The sequence below is a fragment of the Quercus robur genome, chromosome 7 (assembly GCF_932294415.1).
Source record: "Quercus robur chromosome 7, dhQueRobu3.1, whole genome shotgun sequence".
NCBI classification, from domain to species: domain Eukaryota; kingdom Viridiplantae; phylum Streptophyta; class Magnoliopsida; order Fagales; family Fagaceae; genus Quercus; species Quercus robur.
In genome coordinates this window covers 4,604,276-4,621,421 of record NC_065540.1, presented here as the reverse complement: position 1 = coordinate 4,621,421, position 17,146 = coordinate 4,604,276, and the positions used below count along the sequence as shown (strand labels likewise).

Genomic DNA, 17,146 nt, shown 5'->3' with positions numbered 1-17,146 from the left:
TTGACAAGGGCTTGATCCTACCATGACTAACCGCCACCTGCGCCAACGCACAAGCCTTCCTACAGACGGCACCAATTGTAAGGACTCAATTTGTAATGATCTCAAATTGATATTGGGTTCGAACGTTAAAGACCTAAACAATAAATTTGTAGAGAGTGGGTTAAAAGGCTAGGCCTTGGTGAACGGACAGTCGTTAGTCATGGTGTTCATAACGATCGCACAGAGGTGAACTGAGCTTATCCAAGAAGACTTGCTCCTCGGCACGGCCTGGGTGGCTCCGATCCTTGGACCTTGTCCGAGGAGCTTAATATTCTTCTTATTCCTTTACACTAGGTTTCAATGGTCCTGGAGACCATCCTTCATGCTCCTCCCCTTCTCTCCTTTTATACTAGCTTTTCTCCTCTTTCGAACGTCCACGTGTAGGTTCAGTTTTATAGGGCTAATACTTGTCTTATCAGCCCATACCCAAAGTGGTTGGGGGTGGTTGTAAAAACTGAAGAGCATGGCTCTGTCAAGCGCAGAGTACTTAATTGTAGTAATGGCAGCCTTTACCTTGTTCTTTGTTGCCACACTGTTCAGAGGTCCTTTCTCCAGTAATGCGATCAGGACGTTTGTTGGCGCATTCAATGCGGAGGTGACATCTTTTCCTTAAACCACTCCTACACTGTACTCGCCCTTTCTTCTAAGAGCACTCTGGGGGCTGTCTTTGATGGCGTGCCGTTCTTTCCTTCTAAGTTTTGAGATGCCGAGGACAGGATCGTCCTCAGCTACATCTCTAGGCCATTTGGATTTTCGTTGCATGTCCTCGGCAACATCTCTCCTCGGCGCGGGCCTTGGGCCCTAATGTAAAGTGGGCCGGGATCACAAATTCTCTAGCCCCACAATTACTATTTATAATTTTGTGAAGGATATAAAAATAAGCAGATTAGAAATTTGTATTTCTATGAAAACCAAAACATAATTAAATAAAAGTGACACACATATTGAACAAATTCAAAAAAAACAAAAATATATTAGTTAATTATGTAATGTAGATTTAAACTCTAGACAATTCCGTTTGAACTTGGCCTAAATTGAAATATAATGCATGTCAATAAGATTTTGTGTTATGTCGCTGATATCAAAAGATTTTCCTTCTTCACTACCTTATTACTATTATTATTTTATAATTCGAAAGTTGGGATTAGGGAATTTGAAACCTGAACATCTTCGTTGGAAATACTAAAAAGCATTAGTTAAGTTACAAGATTCATGGCGCTTCTTTACTACCTTCAACCAATATGAAGTGAACACTTTTAATCAATTTCTTGTCCACTCCTTAACGATTCTAAGCAATAAGTATATGGTGTTATTCTCCTTATGTAAGTGAACAAGATGTATGCATCCTATATTTGTTTTGGCCTAAAGTTGACCAAAAACCCATTAAAAAAAATGATATTTTTTTTGTGAATTTAGTTAATTCCATCGCAAATGGGGTTTATTTTGAGTTTGGAGTATCTTATTGTAGCACTGTCAGATTAATCTACGAGATTATAAAATTTCTGTCTATCAAAAAAATATTATAAAATTGCTAAGGATTCCATTTATGCATATCTAAGACCACAACCAAATAAAGCATTACTAGTCAAAAAATAATAATAATATCAGAATATTAAAATTTCTCCATTCATTAACATTTCCAAAAACCAAGTAACAATACATGCGAAACACATTAGCGATTTATCTGTGTAGATGGAAGATGATTCTCCACAACTCAATAATGTACTTTTAGACAAATATAGTTAATCTTTTTAATGATATTTCAGGTTTTCTTCTAAAAAATTTCCCTCAACTGTCAACCTACATTATTCTTTACAAACCATTGTAAAAATGTGCTCCCCCCTAGATCGAGGGTTTTACAAGGAGTCGCCACTTATTTAATTTAAAAGGAAAAACAAGAAAACCTTTAATGCAAAATACTTCTGTTGTATTAATGTATATGATCATTTACATCGAATTTTGTAACAAAAATTTACAATGCTTTTTGTTTTAGATACAATCTAAGAAAAGTAAATTACATTGCTTTATTTCCTAGTTACATTCTAAAAAAAAAGTAAAATTGTAAATACAAGGGCATTGTCTAGAACCCTTGATCTTGGTTCGGAGGCTAATTTACGAGATGGGAAGGGATTAAGCACCCATCTCGCCCGGTAAAACCGGTCTCCTAGGTTAAGGTGGCCAATGTCATGTCATGTCAAACAAATACAAAGAATATGTCATATAAACATGTGATTTGCAGGAAGTGTAAATAAATATATGTTAGGGGAATTTGACATAAAGAGAAAAATAAATAAATAAAACTTGTTAGGTAACAAAAAATGAAGGTAATGGCATGTTCATCCAAGAGATCAATATAAATAAAGAATTCCTAGCCTAGACATGTTCATCTAAGCATGTGAGGGAAAACAAAATTGTCATGTTATTTGTCATCAACATAATTGCAAAGAGAAGCAAATAAAAATAAAACCTTTAAGCATATTTGATCATCCAAGCAATTATGAAGAGAAGTAAAAGAAAAAACCCTAGACATGTTTATCTAGGCAAAATCAAAATACTTTGACATGTTTGTTCAAGCATTTAAAAATGTAAAACAACTACCTAGACATGTTCATCTAAGTATTAAAGAGAAAGTTGTGTTTTAGCCTAGAAGTGCTCATCTAAGCATTCAAAAGAAAATTGTGTATTGGCCTAGAAGTGTTCATCTAAGCATGTAAGAGAAAACCAATAAGACATAGGCATGTTCATCCAAGCATAGCATAAAAGAAGTGAATAATGATTTGTAAGCATTTATTCTAGCATGTATAAAGAATTAAAAAAAGTTAACTACTTACTAGCATAAATTAAAAGGGGAAATGATCACCTAAAGGGCTAGGAAGAAAGCAAGGAAGTACTCAACTACAACCAAAGTAGGAACAATGGTTGCTCAATAGCTTTTTTTTTTCTGCTTTCTCACTAGCTCTCTAGAGGGAATTTTGGGGTCCAGAGAATGGAAGAGGTCTTCTCTATTTATAGGGGAAGGGATGGCTTAGCTTTAAAGCTAAGTTATTAGCTTTCTTCTGAAGCTAAGGGAGGAGATAACCTGTTTAAATGAGCTGGGACGGATTTGGTGTTGATCCCCATTCAAATTTTGAAATGATGCTGCACCTGCTTCGTATTTTGGCTCTAATTTTCCGCTCAAAATTCCAATTGATTCAAGATGGGTGTTTTTTGAAAGGAAATTCAATTATCTACAACTTTTTCAGAAATAGAGAAAGCCAAATTTCAACGTTATCCATGCCAAAAATGTGTTTCAAATTGCTGTTGAAAATAGTAACGTCTTTTGAGCATTTTTGAATTTTTTCATAGGCTGTATCTGTTTCTTTACCCAATTTATTTTTCAAAAATCTTTCTTCTGAAGCAAAGGGAAAGGATAAGTCTATTAGATAGGCTTGACCAGATTTGATGTTGAACTCATTTGAAATTTTGAGAGAAAATTGAAGATAATGCTGAGTTTGTGTTATCTTCTGCACCTGTTTCGTATTTTGGTCATAACTTGCTGCTCAAAATTCCAATTGATTCGGGATTGATTTTTTTTGAAAGGAAATTTAATTCTCTACAACTTTTATAGAAATAGAGAAATCCAAATTTCAACTTTTTTCTGACCAAAAATGCGATTCAAGTTACTGCTGAAGATAATGACGTTTTTTGAGCATTTTTTTTTAAATCACACTTGATTAATTTTAAATTAATTCTTGTGAGAACCAATCAAAATTAAGTGTTTAGAATAGGACGCGATCAGGCCCATCGTGTAGGCAAGCCATGATTATTGAAAATTGTTTGTATGATAACTTTTGATCAAGTGGTCCAATCAAAACCCATGACATACCATTATGATTGTTAGAACATCAAGATTTGTTTTGTATCACAAATCTGAAGATCTACCGGTTGGTTAAATGCAAGTTGTAAAATGGGGTGTCTACAACCATTTGAATTTAATACATGTCCAAAAGACACCCTCAAATATTTAGAAACGAAACCCTTAACATAGAATACTCCAAACTCAAATAAACACCATTAGAGATGAAATGAACTACATATATGAAGTTTGAAAATATAAATTCCATAACAATTTTTTTTATTTCCAAAACTTCAACACATCAGCGAGTGTGTACCAATTTCAGCCATTTTTTTTAAATGATAATTCAATTTCAAAAAACTTAATCAGTTCCAAAATGACAATATGATTAAAAAAGATGAAGATAATGTGATTTTCTGACTGATTAATATTTGCAAAATCTTTGATTCAAGGGCTAAAACGAATGCTTTGGACTTGTTTTGAGAAAAATCTTATGATTTTTTGTTTGGGGTAATGTCTAAGCAGAGGTAGGTGACAGAAGCATAATGAAGTTAACCTCAATTAGACAAAGTGCTATTTTTCAAACCATGAATAAACAATGTATAAAACTTTCCCAAGCTACATATGAATTAAGTGTATGTTGTTTCGCATCGCCATCCTCCTGGTTAGTGCGATCCCTTGCATTCTCTTAAAACTTTTAAAATTTAGGATTATAATGCAACACAGTTGAACCTCATTGCAATGTCTGGTCTTCCCCTAGAGTCTTTTCCACATAAACAAACAAAACATTAACAGGAAAAAACAAAAGTATCTATCCAAAAATAAAAATGAGAGGAAGTACGTATGATTGCATTGTACTCAATATGGGCTTTTTCTCAACACCATAGTTGGTATAAATGAAGTTCAATAAACGTTTCAAAATTTTTGAATAAAAATTAAAATGAAAAAACATAAACAGAAATGAAAAGTTTAAGATTAAAAAGACAGGTTCATTTAATAGATAATTTATTTTTAACATATTCCAAATTTAATAGCATCTTTATATTACCGTAATATACTTCTGTAAGATATTATTTGAAAATAATTATATCCTCAATTTTTTATCTCATGCAAAAAAAAAAAAAAAATTCATATTTATTTTCGCACATTATTATTAAAATAATCTAAAATTTTATCGAAATCTAACTTCTCTCTATGTGCGGTTAAATCTAGATTTTTTTTTGGTCTATGATAAAAATTCTACTTCAACTTAATTCAAGTATATATGTGTATAAAACTCTCTCCTAAAAATTTGAACCCCAACTCTTGTCTCTCCCTTCCCACTTCACAAAAACTTATACTTGCAACATAATCATCATGACAAAGGTGCGCAGTGATTAAATCTACATGTACTAAGTTTACTGTAGTATTTGAAAATTGGAGAAAAAATTAGCGAGAGGAACATTCACAAACTAGATTTTAGAAAGTTAGAAGTAAAAGACTAGATGTCACTTGTTTTATAAATCTAGCATGTGATTAAGATGTTACATTGCATGTGATAAATGTAAATTAGTTATAGATGATGTCATTACCAAGTACCAACAACAAATTCTTAACTATAATATCCATTTCCAATTTTAATACATGCATAATTTAGATTGAAAGTGATTTAAAATTTTCATATTTGAGTTTGAATTGAGGTGTAAATTCCCTCTCTTTCTCTACCTCTCTCTCTCTCTCTCTGTCTCTCTAGGGCAGGCTTGCATGCTTAAACACAATAAAAAATTTATAATACCAATAAGAATTTTAAAATTTTACTCAAATTAAAATACTTTTGTACAAAACATAATACATATAATACTTTATACTTTTTTGAAAAATAGTTAAAATACTCATTTTCCAAAGTATTTGGATTTCATTTACTAAACATGAGCCTTTCCAAAAAAATTGAAAACTCCATACATATTTATAATATATGATATAATTTAGCATATACGATTTTCATCTAAATTGATTTAAAAGAAATTTCCTCCAACCCCCCACGAGTATAATTACTGAAATTAACATCCACATGTACTTTTAAGTTACATACATACATGACGTATTTAAATCACGTGGTGTAGTTTGACGACTTACTAAGTTATCGGAACAAAATATATACAAAGGTGGTGACTATTTAAACTGTAATAAACAGAAAGAATCAAATGATCACATATCGCAAAGAAAACCATATACTTGCATATTTAGAACTATGCTTAGCTTAGCACTACATAGAGCAGTGTTGTAAAACCTTCCCAAAGGAACTGACTTGACACCCTCCACGCATTGAGATGGTAACCTTAACTAGCAACTAGTGAAATCTGTATTGGCACTTTTAAGCATTCATGGATTTGACTCGTTAGAGGAAGTGATGAAGTACCCAAACAACGCAATTGCGATAATCAATTTTCTACCTTTCTTCTCACCATTTTCATTAATTCTGCTGCAATAACATATCCAGTAATTCTTATCCTATGTATATGTAAAATACATGGAAATAAAATTTGCAGCAAAAACTTTGATACACATTGAGAGAGAGAGAGAGAGAGAGAGAGAGAGAGAGAGGGAGAGACCTCTAACAACTGAGGACAGAGCTGATCAGGAGCATGAGCTGCTTCCCAAAATCAAGCAACCCAATAATCACTGAACCTGTTGGAAACTGAGGGCGGGAGCTACAAGATATATGGGGAAGATGTAGGAACCTTACGTGGCCCAGACCCCTCATGAGCACCAACAGATTTGTTAGATAAACGACGCTTGTAGCGTTTTAGGACAGATGCAAGATTTTCTTTACCCTTTGGGAAAGCCACATCACCAGCTGCAGTGCCTGTTCTGCCCTTTCTACAAGAGATTGCAATCTCTACATCCTTGATTATATCTAAGACCATCACTGCAGTTGTGCATTTCCCCCTGCCCGGTTTTGAAGCAGGGGGTAGCATTCCATTTGAAACAGGTGGACTTGACCTCTGCTGGTACGCCTCAGGGATATGAAGGCAGAAGCATGGGGTCATTGGAGAACGAGGTTTTGAAAATGCTGGATCAATTATCCCCTATCCATAAAAAGATATCACTAAGTCACCAAAAACTAAAAGGATTTGATTTAAAAAAAAAAAACAGAAACAAAAAACAAAACAAAACAATTTAAGAGTAGGAATTTCTTGTGCATTGCAAGGCCTTTTATGTTTCTTGTAATCATTCTTTGAAAAACAGTGCAAAACTCTGTAACAAATGAACTTTAACAAGATACCCCTAAAACTACAGCACAATATTATCATGCAGCACTACCCCACTAATGATATTCAGCACATCATCATTTTTCTTATTGGTCAACAACAGGCAACCAAGACAATGATCTTACTGCAGAGACCATGACTAACAGAAACAAGTGATGCTCACAAACACTTGCATCATAAAAGTGAAAAATAATTATTTACCTGAAGACGGTTTAATACGTATGTATATTTGCCCCACAGCTCTGGCCGGCTTTCCATGAGTGACAGGTCAAGAATCCGGTGGATGCACCACACCCCAAAGCTCACTATCAAATCTAATCTCCAAACACAGCCCTCCCCACAATGAGGAACAGAGGAAATCAAAAAGTTGTTTAAACCTGCATCACTATTCCTCATGGCAGAACCAGACTTCCTATCAGAAGAATACTGAGGCTCACCTATTTGAACCCCCCGATTCATCTCTCTAGTTTCAGCTTCATAAAGAAATTTCTCTCTTGCGGCCACTCGGTCAATTAGATCCTCATCAGCCCCATCATTTTGTTTAAATAACCAATCAGATCCTTCCAATTTCAATAGCTTCACAATACAATGTCTGAAAGACTGAAGAAGTTTGGCCTCTGAATCCACAGTAGAAGTAGCTTCTTGAGTAATTGAACTTGACCTACTTCTAACTCCTTCACTCCCAACAGTAAGATTTTTGTCAGCTACACCAAACTGCTCAAAAGGTTGTCTAGACCAGAGGGATCTGGAACTAGAATTCAACTGTGAAGAGAAACCATCTCTGTAAACTTTTGTTGGAGAGAGTTCATCAAATACCAAAGGAGCTCCTGTTCTTGATCCAGAATTTGGATATAAGGACTGTTCATAAACTGTTCTACTAACAGAGGGTCCATATTGAATAGGATTGTCCCATTGTGCACTCTTATCAGACATGTATAAGTCCCGTTGAGGGACAGAGTATCCTGACATGTCCGGCAAGCTATGGTATTTCTTCGTGTTGGCTGAACTTACAACAGTATCAGCAGGTCCAGAAGAGCAAGGATCATAATACGATCTTTCGCATTGCAACTGACTCTCTCTGGATATTGCCGGATTCTGGAAACTAGAGTTATGACTAGAGCTTAACCCATTTTGCAACTTTTGCCCTAAAGCAAAAGCCATCGAATCTCTACTATAGCTTGTAACACCCAATGGTGGGGATCTCAAAGCTGTTGACTCCATTTGACTATTCAAGTGATCAGAGTTTCTGTCTATAGCCATTCGATAGGATGCAAGCTGATAACCATGTACTGTAGCGGGCTGATAATCCAAACTTTCCACGGAAGGTAGATTGCGCACACTAGAATAGCGCCTCTCGCTGGAGTCTGGGACATTGCGGCTTGAATTCTGAACATATGCATCCAACAACTGCACATGGTTGGACCACATTGAGGAAGATCCCCTTTGAACCCCATATGCTGACTCTGTACTCCTTTGCACATTCTGCTGCTTGGGAGAGTTGTATAAACTTGAGTTGCTTAAATGATCAGATCCCCTGCCTCCCACCGATGTGAAGTATCCAGAAAATTCCTGTGCAGTGGTATCCACTTTCAGTGATGAAGAGGAAGGCTTAGAATCCACTCCCAGCAAAACATCCAGTTTCTTAGTCTTTGCTTCTTGAGTAGTTTGCCCATGGAAATCAAACAGTTGTCCCCAAAACTCATCAAGAACTCCAGCTAGCTGACGCCTTGCAGCACGTCCTAATCCTGCTAATCTTGAAAGACTTCCAGTACCACTTCCTCCTTCATCACCTCTCCCACTGAGACTCCTAAATGATCCTGGACCCTCAGATGTCAAAGATTGTGTGCTCCCAGAAACCCCTTTACCTGATTCATCATGTTCCCAAGTATCTGCCTCATCATCATCTTTTTCAGTTTGTAGATCTCCCTCCATTCCCAGAATCTTCTCAACAGGGTCCATTGATTCTGACTTCACACTTCTAGTGTCTAGCAATTTAACATCAGAAAGCACATTAGGAACAACTGAGACAGGGACTGACCCTACCGCCACTGGCATTTCCTCCACACCACATGTGAGGGAGCTAGTAAATGTAGAATTGGAATGATTTTCCTCTACAGTAGTCAACTGATGCCTGTGATCAGGCTCAGTAATAGTTTCAGGCAAGTTGATACGAGGATCTGCAACTAGTCCATCTGAATGACTCTCCAAACCCTTGCTCTGTGCCAGTGATGGTTCCTGCTTCTGAATGGGTGCCTCGCCGTGATATGCACTTCCAGTTAAATCAGATTCTTCTCTCTCGGTGGATGTATCAGGTACAGCCTTTGGCACGCCCCAATCCCACGCCTGAGCATCTAATCTAGCACTAGCAGATTTTAATGGGGTGGCTAATAGCCAAAGCATCAAACAAAGTGATGCACAAGCAGTGACAAGAAGAACTACATATGAGAAAGATATACTGCTTCCCATATTCCACTTCAAATTAGTTACCCAATCACTATTCCCAAATATCATTTCTACCACAAATATAAGCTTCAAGCCTAGCATCCCAATAAATGTGACAATGGCTAAAAACTCCACAATCTGAGAAATTTTGTAGACACCCATTATTGATCTTGATGCAGCAACACGGAAAAGGGGGATCACAGAAGATGGAAGCAGTAAAGCTACCATCACCTGTGTGAATATAAGTAGTTGATACATCCCTTCAGCTCCTAAACTCCACACACAGTAAAGGGCAGGAACAATGGCAATAACTCTGATTGTAACACAATGAAGCCAACCAGGAATATCCAACTTCAAGAAATCATGCAAAACTACTCGTCCACATAGACTCCAGGTTAATGACGTGATTTGATTTGAGAAAAACAGAACAAATAGATAGACAAAGGGGCTCATAAACACCTGTAATGATAATATGGAAAATTAAACCTGATCAGTATCTATCACTTGATTCTGAACAGTATCTTCTAGTGATACTCATCATAACAATTGCATATAAAAAAATTAAAATTTTAACCTGTTCCATTAGTGTCATTGCATCCTGAAAAGTAAGCATAACAAGGCCGGAACTGTTAAAGACAGATGCTGCTGAGATCATCAGCGCATAATTCACCACATAAATACCACTGAACACGCCAAAGATGGCAAAAAAATGGTTATGACACAAAGCATCCTTGGAAATGTTTGGTGATCCCAGATGCTGCAGGAACATAACACACAGCAAAGTCTCAGAAATTTAACAAGCACATCTTGAATGTAAGACCAGCATTGTTGCAGTCAGATTTTTTTTTGGTGGGCAGGGGAAGAGATAAGCTTGGGAAATTAGTCATATGAGTTTACATGTACAGTAAAGAAGATTATAAGGGATGACCAAGTTATGAAAATATTCTTCGGCATGTGTGTGTATCAACATGAACAAATGACTAAAGATAATCTATTCTGTAGAATATTTCCAAATTATATTTTAAATAACATATACCAATTAAAGGAAGAGAATGAATCCCAAGCATGTTGCACTTCTAAGTTATTTCAAACAGGACATGGACTACCCAGTATGATGCACTAAAAGTGTAGTAAAGTAAGATTACAAGATAAAAGCATTCAGAAAAACATTTATGGTACAATGTGTGCAATAATAGAATAGTCCAGCATTGATAGTAATAAGAACAGCCAATGCACCAGAAGAAACCATGTCAATGGTTTATTTAAAATTGCAATTTCCTGAAGTTTATCCATAGAAAATAACTGGCATACAATGAATAAGCAACATTAAAAGAAATTTCTTATATAAATAATTTACAACCAAGAGTGATATCCACTAAAGTTTTATCTCGAAATTCACAATGAGAACAATAACGTTCAATCTTCCCCAATGAAACAAACTTGTGTATCTTCCTCTATCAAAAAATTCTGTCATTAATCTTTAGCCATTTAAATCTATTTCAAGAAAGTCTTATCAAGAAGATGATCCCTGTACCCTGTGCCACTCCAAAATTCAATGAGTCAACTTTCTGCAAGCATGTATTACACAGAGGCACTAGCATTACTGACTACAAACCCTAACAAAGGGCAGAGATAGTAATAAATGAATCCACCTAAAGTGCAGAGTACTTAGAATATACAAGGATATCCGTGATGCGGGAAGCAAGAAAAATTTTATTTTAATTTACTTTTATTTAATTGTGAAGTCAATTGTATTTTTATAGGTCAATTGGATTTTATTTTAGGCCTTATTAGTTAATTAGGTTTTTAGTATTTCATTTAATTTCCTAGAGTCAACGGTATTTTTATAATTCAATCAATTTGTTTTAGAATTAGGGTTTCTAAATCTAGTAGTCTATATAAGCAGGCTATTGTACTTCTATTTGGAAACAAGTTTATCACGAATGAAATTTCTCAGGGAATTATTCCAATGGTCTGGTGTGGACTCCTGCGCTATCTGTCTTTCTTCTTCTTCTTTTTTCCTTTTTCTTTTTCTGTTCTTAAATTTTGTTATTGCATCCATTTTGATTTATTCCTGCTTCAAATTTGGTATCAGGTTTTGTTTTTCTAAATCAATCTCCTATCCCAATTGTCAGGACATGAGGCCTATCTCAGCGTGTATTCTTTTCCAACTATGTGAGGTTACAATAAATTCATTGTACTTGCCCTCAACATTAATTCCATCTTTTATCAATTGTTAAACTACTTAAGAGTCAGCTTGCTACTACATTTCCAGCGTTTCCAGTCTCATGTTCATGAGGGCCTGTATTGATTATCTAACTTAACCTCCTTTAACAAAGATTGAGATTGACTCTAAAAGATAAGGTTCTCTAAGCCAATATGAACACATACATATTGCTATGGAGTGCAATTTAGAACTCATACCATCATATGGTATGTCCCATATCAGAATCTTATAGCCTATTTGAACTCTAGTTGTGCCCTTTCTGCCACATAAAGACCTGTTTTAGATCCTTTACCCAGCACAAACACAGTGCTAACTAGAATTTACGCCCTCATTGCAAATTAAATTATGTATTAACTAAGGTGATCACAAGCATAGCCAGTGCCCTAAGAAAGCTGTACCCTAAAAAATGGTTACAGGTTCCTCTCACACTCAAAAAATTACACTTTCTTAACTCTGGTATCAAGTGTGTGATTTAATGATTTCTACCGTACAATGAAGTAGAAGGTGTTTGGCAAATTCCATTCTTACACATACAACACTAGTCGATGATCTATATGCTATGCTTCCAAAGACGATCCACTGTCAAAACGTTATCCCACACTGCTGCCCAGGCAAAAAAAAAAAAAAAAAAAAAAAAAAACCTTTCAAGGCACCTTGACACCCCATAGCTCATGCATCCCCTCCAACATGGGTATTAGTACGGGGGTACAACATTTCTTGGAAAACTAGGGTACTGACATGTCTGGGGTACAGCAATTAATTAATAATTTTTTTAGGTATATTTTATATATTTTTAGACATAATATGTTTATTTTCAGTTTTAAAATTAACAACAATAAAATGCTTGAAAACATATCTAAAATTAATTAAAGGCAATAATAAATAGCAAATAAGCACAATGACACACATAAAATGTTGTCTTAAGTACAAACCAAGAATTCAAATAAACTGAACATCTAAGTTGCACAGGTACCCACATGGGTATGGGTACGGTACTGGTACGTGGCCATTTTAGCTGTGTCCATGCAACATAGCTTTGGATGCCCCATAACTCATGCATCCCATCCATCCTGCAAGGGAGAACATACCATCCCACACAATCTACTAAGTGAAATTTTCTAATGCCCCCCATGATTAGCTATACCTATGGTCCTATTTAGCCTTCTGGTCTTATCTGACACATCAGAAATGGACATGCTGGATACCATTAACAAGTCAGAGTGCTGGCCAAACATGTTTTGACATGGAAATATTAACATTGGATTCTTAGGATTTTGCAATTATATCAGATGCGTCACATCCTAGCGAATACCTTGTTAACAATCCAAGCTCAAATCTTACACCGGTCAAACTCAACAGAAGAAGACAAGCACTCTAACTTAAGTGAACATGCATGCATGCCCATAACTCCAAGCTAACATTGTTGAAACAAGTCAAGGCTTGTATCAAAAGGCAAAAACAAGATTCAATGTTCAGACTGTGGCAACGAGGAATCCCTCGCATAGGCATTAGTGAAACACAAAGTTTCTGAAGCCAAGCATCGTCCAAGTTTAACCTCAAAGCTATAATGGCAGTCAATCTAAAGGAAATATGAAAATCCAATTTTTTTCAAATACCAGTAAGATATTTTGAAAAATGAATAGATGCCGATGTGTGTATGCAGATTTGATACATTATGTGAGGGGAAAAAACAGACAATGTGTATAGTTACAGGCAGATAAAAGCAGAGTATAGAAGGCAGAAATACCTGTACAATAGAGGAATGAAGAAAAAAATTATGAGGCATGATACTTGCCCCAAGAAGACTCATCAGTGCAAATGCACTCTCCCCACTTGAAATTGTTAGCATCCCATTCATTGAAGGTGAGATTTCTGGTTGACTAATGAGTACTCCAAGAACAATAAAAAGAAAAATAAAGCCTGACATGCATATGCATAGGAACTTTACTTTGCAGTTCTCCTACAAAATCAAAAATGGTAAAATTATACATCATAATGCAATGCGAAACAACCTTCCCAAAAGGGTATGCAATTGATCACACTTACCAAAAGGATTGCAAAAGGTGGAAATAAAACAGCATTGACAGCAGTCAAAAAGACACAAGTGAACAAGTCCCACCCAAAAAGAAGATTAAGTCCATGTGCAAGGCCCAAGATCTAGTCAATTCAGTGTAACCTTATGTTAGGTATAAAGCAAAACTGGTATTCAATAATGAAAAACACAGATAATAGCTCATGCCTCAGTTCCACCATAATTCAAGAGTTAAACATCCAAAAGAATAAAAAAAAGGCTCAGCAATATTGAATGAGAAATTACCATGGTAAGGTCCAGCGCAATCACAGAAACCTCTGTTTGGACTCCTAAGATTATGCATGTGAACTTATCGTACTCATCACTGCAAATCTATGGCATAACAATTTGGAAAGAAAAAATATTAAAAATTTACTAGCATAACAAGTACACATGCACAGGGAGAAATTGTGCAGTCAGCAACTATGAGCATTAGTTGTGAATATTTGGGTGGGTGAAGTGTTGGTTAGGGGGGGAGGGGAGGGGGGCACAGCACTTAATAATCTATCAGATAACCAGAACCAAGTAGAAGAAATTTACAACTAAGGTTGTAGCCTGGCATTGCACGTAGACCTATGTTCTGAAAACCATATTGTGGACAGATATTTATGTGTATACACCTATTCACCTAACAACCAATCTACCTAAGGACCTAAGGACCTACAGATGGAAAAGAGAGGTCTTATAACAACACTGTTGTGTCTTCTTCACATTGCAATTAACGGATCACATTGACAATAGGGTAATAGATAAAATAGATCCATACAAAATTGCAATCATTAATTACTTATTCCAAATTTATTTTATAATTTTAAGGGGAAAATTTCTGTAGAGTGACACATTTAAGAACAAGAAAAACAACCATATGTCTAGAGAGAGAGAGAGAACAATAAAAGTAAAATCTGATAGAGAGAAATGATACCTGAGCAAGATCTCTTCCAGTGACCAAGCCAATCCGAGCCGACAGGTATTGACATAAAATAGCAGCAAAATTGAAAATTAACATTAATACTACCAGCTCAGACCCAAAACGGGCACCACCTTCAACAGTTGCTGCCCACTTCCCAGGGTCAACATATCCAACTGAAACCAGAAGCACAGGTACAACAACAGGAAGTAGCCGATTAATACCATCTGGCAGATGGTAAGAATTAAAATTCTCAGCTTCCATGTTATGGATTGGTACTTTGCACAAAACAGAAGTACCAGGTTTTTTTTTTTTTTTAAAGGTACCAGTATGATACTTAAATCACATGGCTGCTAACCCTGTCTTGAAGAGACAAAATACAACATCCAAAAGACATTCACAGAGACATTGCAAATTCTGTGATAAATTATAGTTGAACTCAGTAAAGCGCAAGCCTAAGCCAAATCTCTGGAGAACATAAATAACGAGTCTGCCAGGCCCTATGGTGCAACTTGCTTGAATCGGACAACACAGCTTCAAATTGCAACTGCTATTCCAACACTAGCTGTGATCTTCAGACACCTTCAACCAAATTCACATGAATGCCACCATAGACTGACGTTGATACCCAATTGAAATTTCTATACACAACCTGAACATAACCAAAAATTTAATCCAATTTATGTTACACTTACACCATTTAGGCATTTACTTGAATCAAAGAGTATATAACACACACACGCTCTCAAACCTAACAAAATTTCACAGGAAAAATTCTGTAAAATGAATCATCTTTTTTCATGCCCCTTGTTTACGTCTAATCCTGGCTCTACAAATCACATCAATTTGCAACCAAAGAGACAAGAAACAGAATCTCAACTTCAAATAAAACAATCAAAACTTTGGGCACCAGCTGTTTAAAAAAAGCATTTCGATATTTTCAAGAACGATGCCCAACTGAAGTTACCAAAATTCAAATGCTAACAAGAAATCATCGCAAATCAGGTTCCATGTGGGTTTTATTCTGGGGGGAAAAAAAGAGCTGAAAAGATTTACAGCTAAAAACGACCTGGTGTAAAATTACAAAACTATTTGATCATTCAGATATAGAAATGACAGAGGAGCACCTTATTCAACATATTAATGTCGCTAACTCGTTCCGTTTTTACAACAACTAAAATGCTCCAGAAAAGTTCATTTTGGCCAACACAAAGGCCTTAATAATCACATTCCTTACAAGCAAATCATAAATCACCGTGGTAATTTTCTATGTATGTTCCAATTTCGTAGGAACTCCAATTCATTTGGAAGTAATAAACCAAGCTTAATTGCCCCAACAGCACAAGATTAGATTAGCTTACCAGTGAGGGAAAAAAATTAAATAAATAAGCCCAAAACAACACAAAGCAAATCTTCACTAGATACTTACCTTAAAAACTACTCACTTAGTTATTAACAGCTATAAACATAAGCTAAACAATAAATATAGCAATTAGCAAATCCAACAAAATTCAAACCCCCCCCCCAAAAAAAAAAAGTGAGAGAGAGAGAGAGAGAGAGAAAAACCCCAAGAACCCATTTCAGATCTTCACACAGAAACACTAAAAAACCAACAAAGACCTCAAATTTCCTAACACAAAAACCTAAATTTTTCCAAAACAAAAAAAAACCCAAAAGCTCCATAGAATCAAAAAGATCAGAAAGCGCCGCCATGGATCTGAGAGTAGAAGAAAAAACTGAAAAAAAGTAGCAAAGGTAGGAACTTGCACGAACACCAAGGATGAAGATGATGATGATATATATAGATAGATAAAGATTGAAATCAAAAAAATCAAAACATGGGGTTCCGTACAGCTAGGGTTTTCGGAAAATGGGTTTACCTTGCTTTCCTATTCTGGGTTTTGCAAAGCTTTTATCTTTCTGTGCCAATCTCTGTCTATCTCTGAAGTCCTACACACTTCACAACTAGTAGTGATTGTAGATCTCAGAAACGCCACGAGTTGGATTTTTTTTTTTCTTTTTCTTATATATATAGAGAGAGAGTGTGTGTGAGAGAGAGAGAGAGAGAAAGAGAAAGGCTCAAGTTTTCAGAGAGAGGAGAGAAGGAAAAGGAGATTTATGGGTGGGGATTGAAAAGAGAGAGAGAGAGAGTGGAAGTGGGGAAAAGTTCCACAAAAAAATGTGTTAAAAGGCTAGAAAGCTCCAAAGATAGTTAACGTTTCATCTACTTTTTCATTTATAGCTCAGCTCACAAGTTACTACTTGCCCATCCCTCTCTCTCTCTCACTCATATTATCCTTTCATAACCAAAAAAAACCTTACTTCTTTCTCTGTCTCTCTCCTTTTATGACAAACACAGCTTCTCTTTATTCTC

The 17,146-nt window shown here is 35.8% G+C and overlaps 1 protein-coding gene across 4 annotated transcripts; it reads right to left on the bottom strand.

Moving 5' to 3' along the window:
* Positions 1-4,420: 4,420 nt before the first annotated feature.
* Positions 4,421-16,950, bottom strand: LOC126691851 (ethylene-insensitive protein 2). 4 transcript variants are annotated; one of them, XR_007644849.1, is made up of 9 exons: positions 16,653-16,950; positions 14,788-15,424; positions 14,112-14,198; positions 13,841-13,951; positions 13,542-13,754; positions 10,142-10,324; positions 7,327-10,026; positions 6,466-6,942; positions 4,421-4,637 (listed from the first exon to the last, which is right to left on the bottom strand). XR_007644849.1 is itself a non-coding variant. In XM_050387089.1 (8 exons), exons 2-8 carry the CDS (start codon positions 15,034-15,036, stop codon positions 6,565-6,567), a joined length of 3,921 nt encoding a protein of 1,306 aa, XP_050243046.1. In that variant the 5' UTR covers positions 15,037-15,424; positions 16,653-16,950; the 3' UTR covers positions 6,286-6,564. The 4 variants fall into 4 exon arrangements, 1 of the variants encoding a protein (XP_050243046.1); XR_007644847.1 differs by lacking the exon at positions 4,421-4,637 and adding an exon at positions 6,286-6,335; XR_007644848.1 differs by lacking the exon at positions 4,421-4,637 and adding an exon at positions 6,286-6,332.
* Between the last annotated feature and the right edge of the window lie 196 nt (positions 16,951-17,146).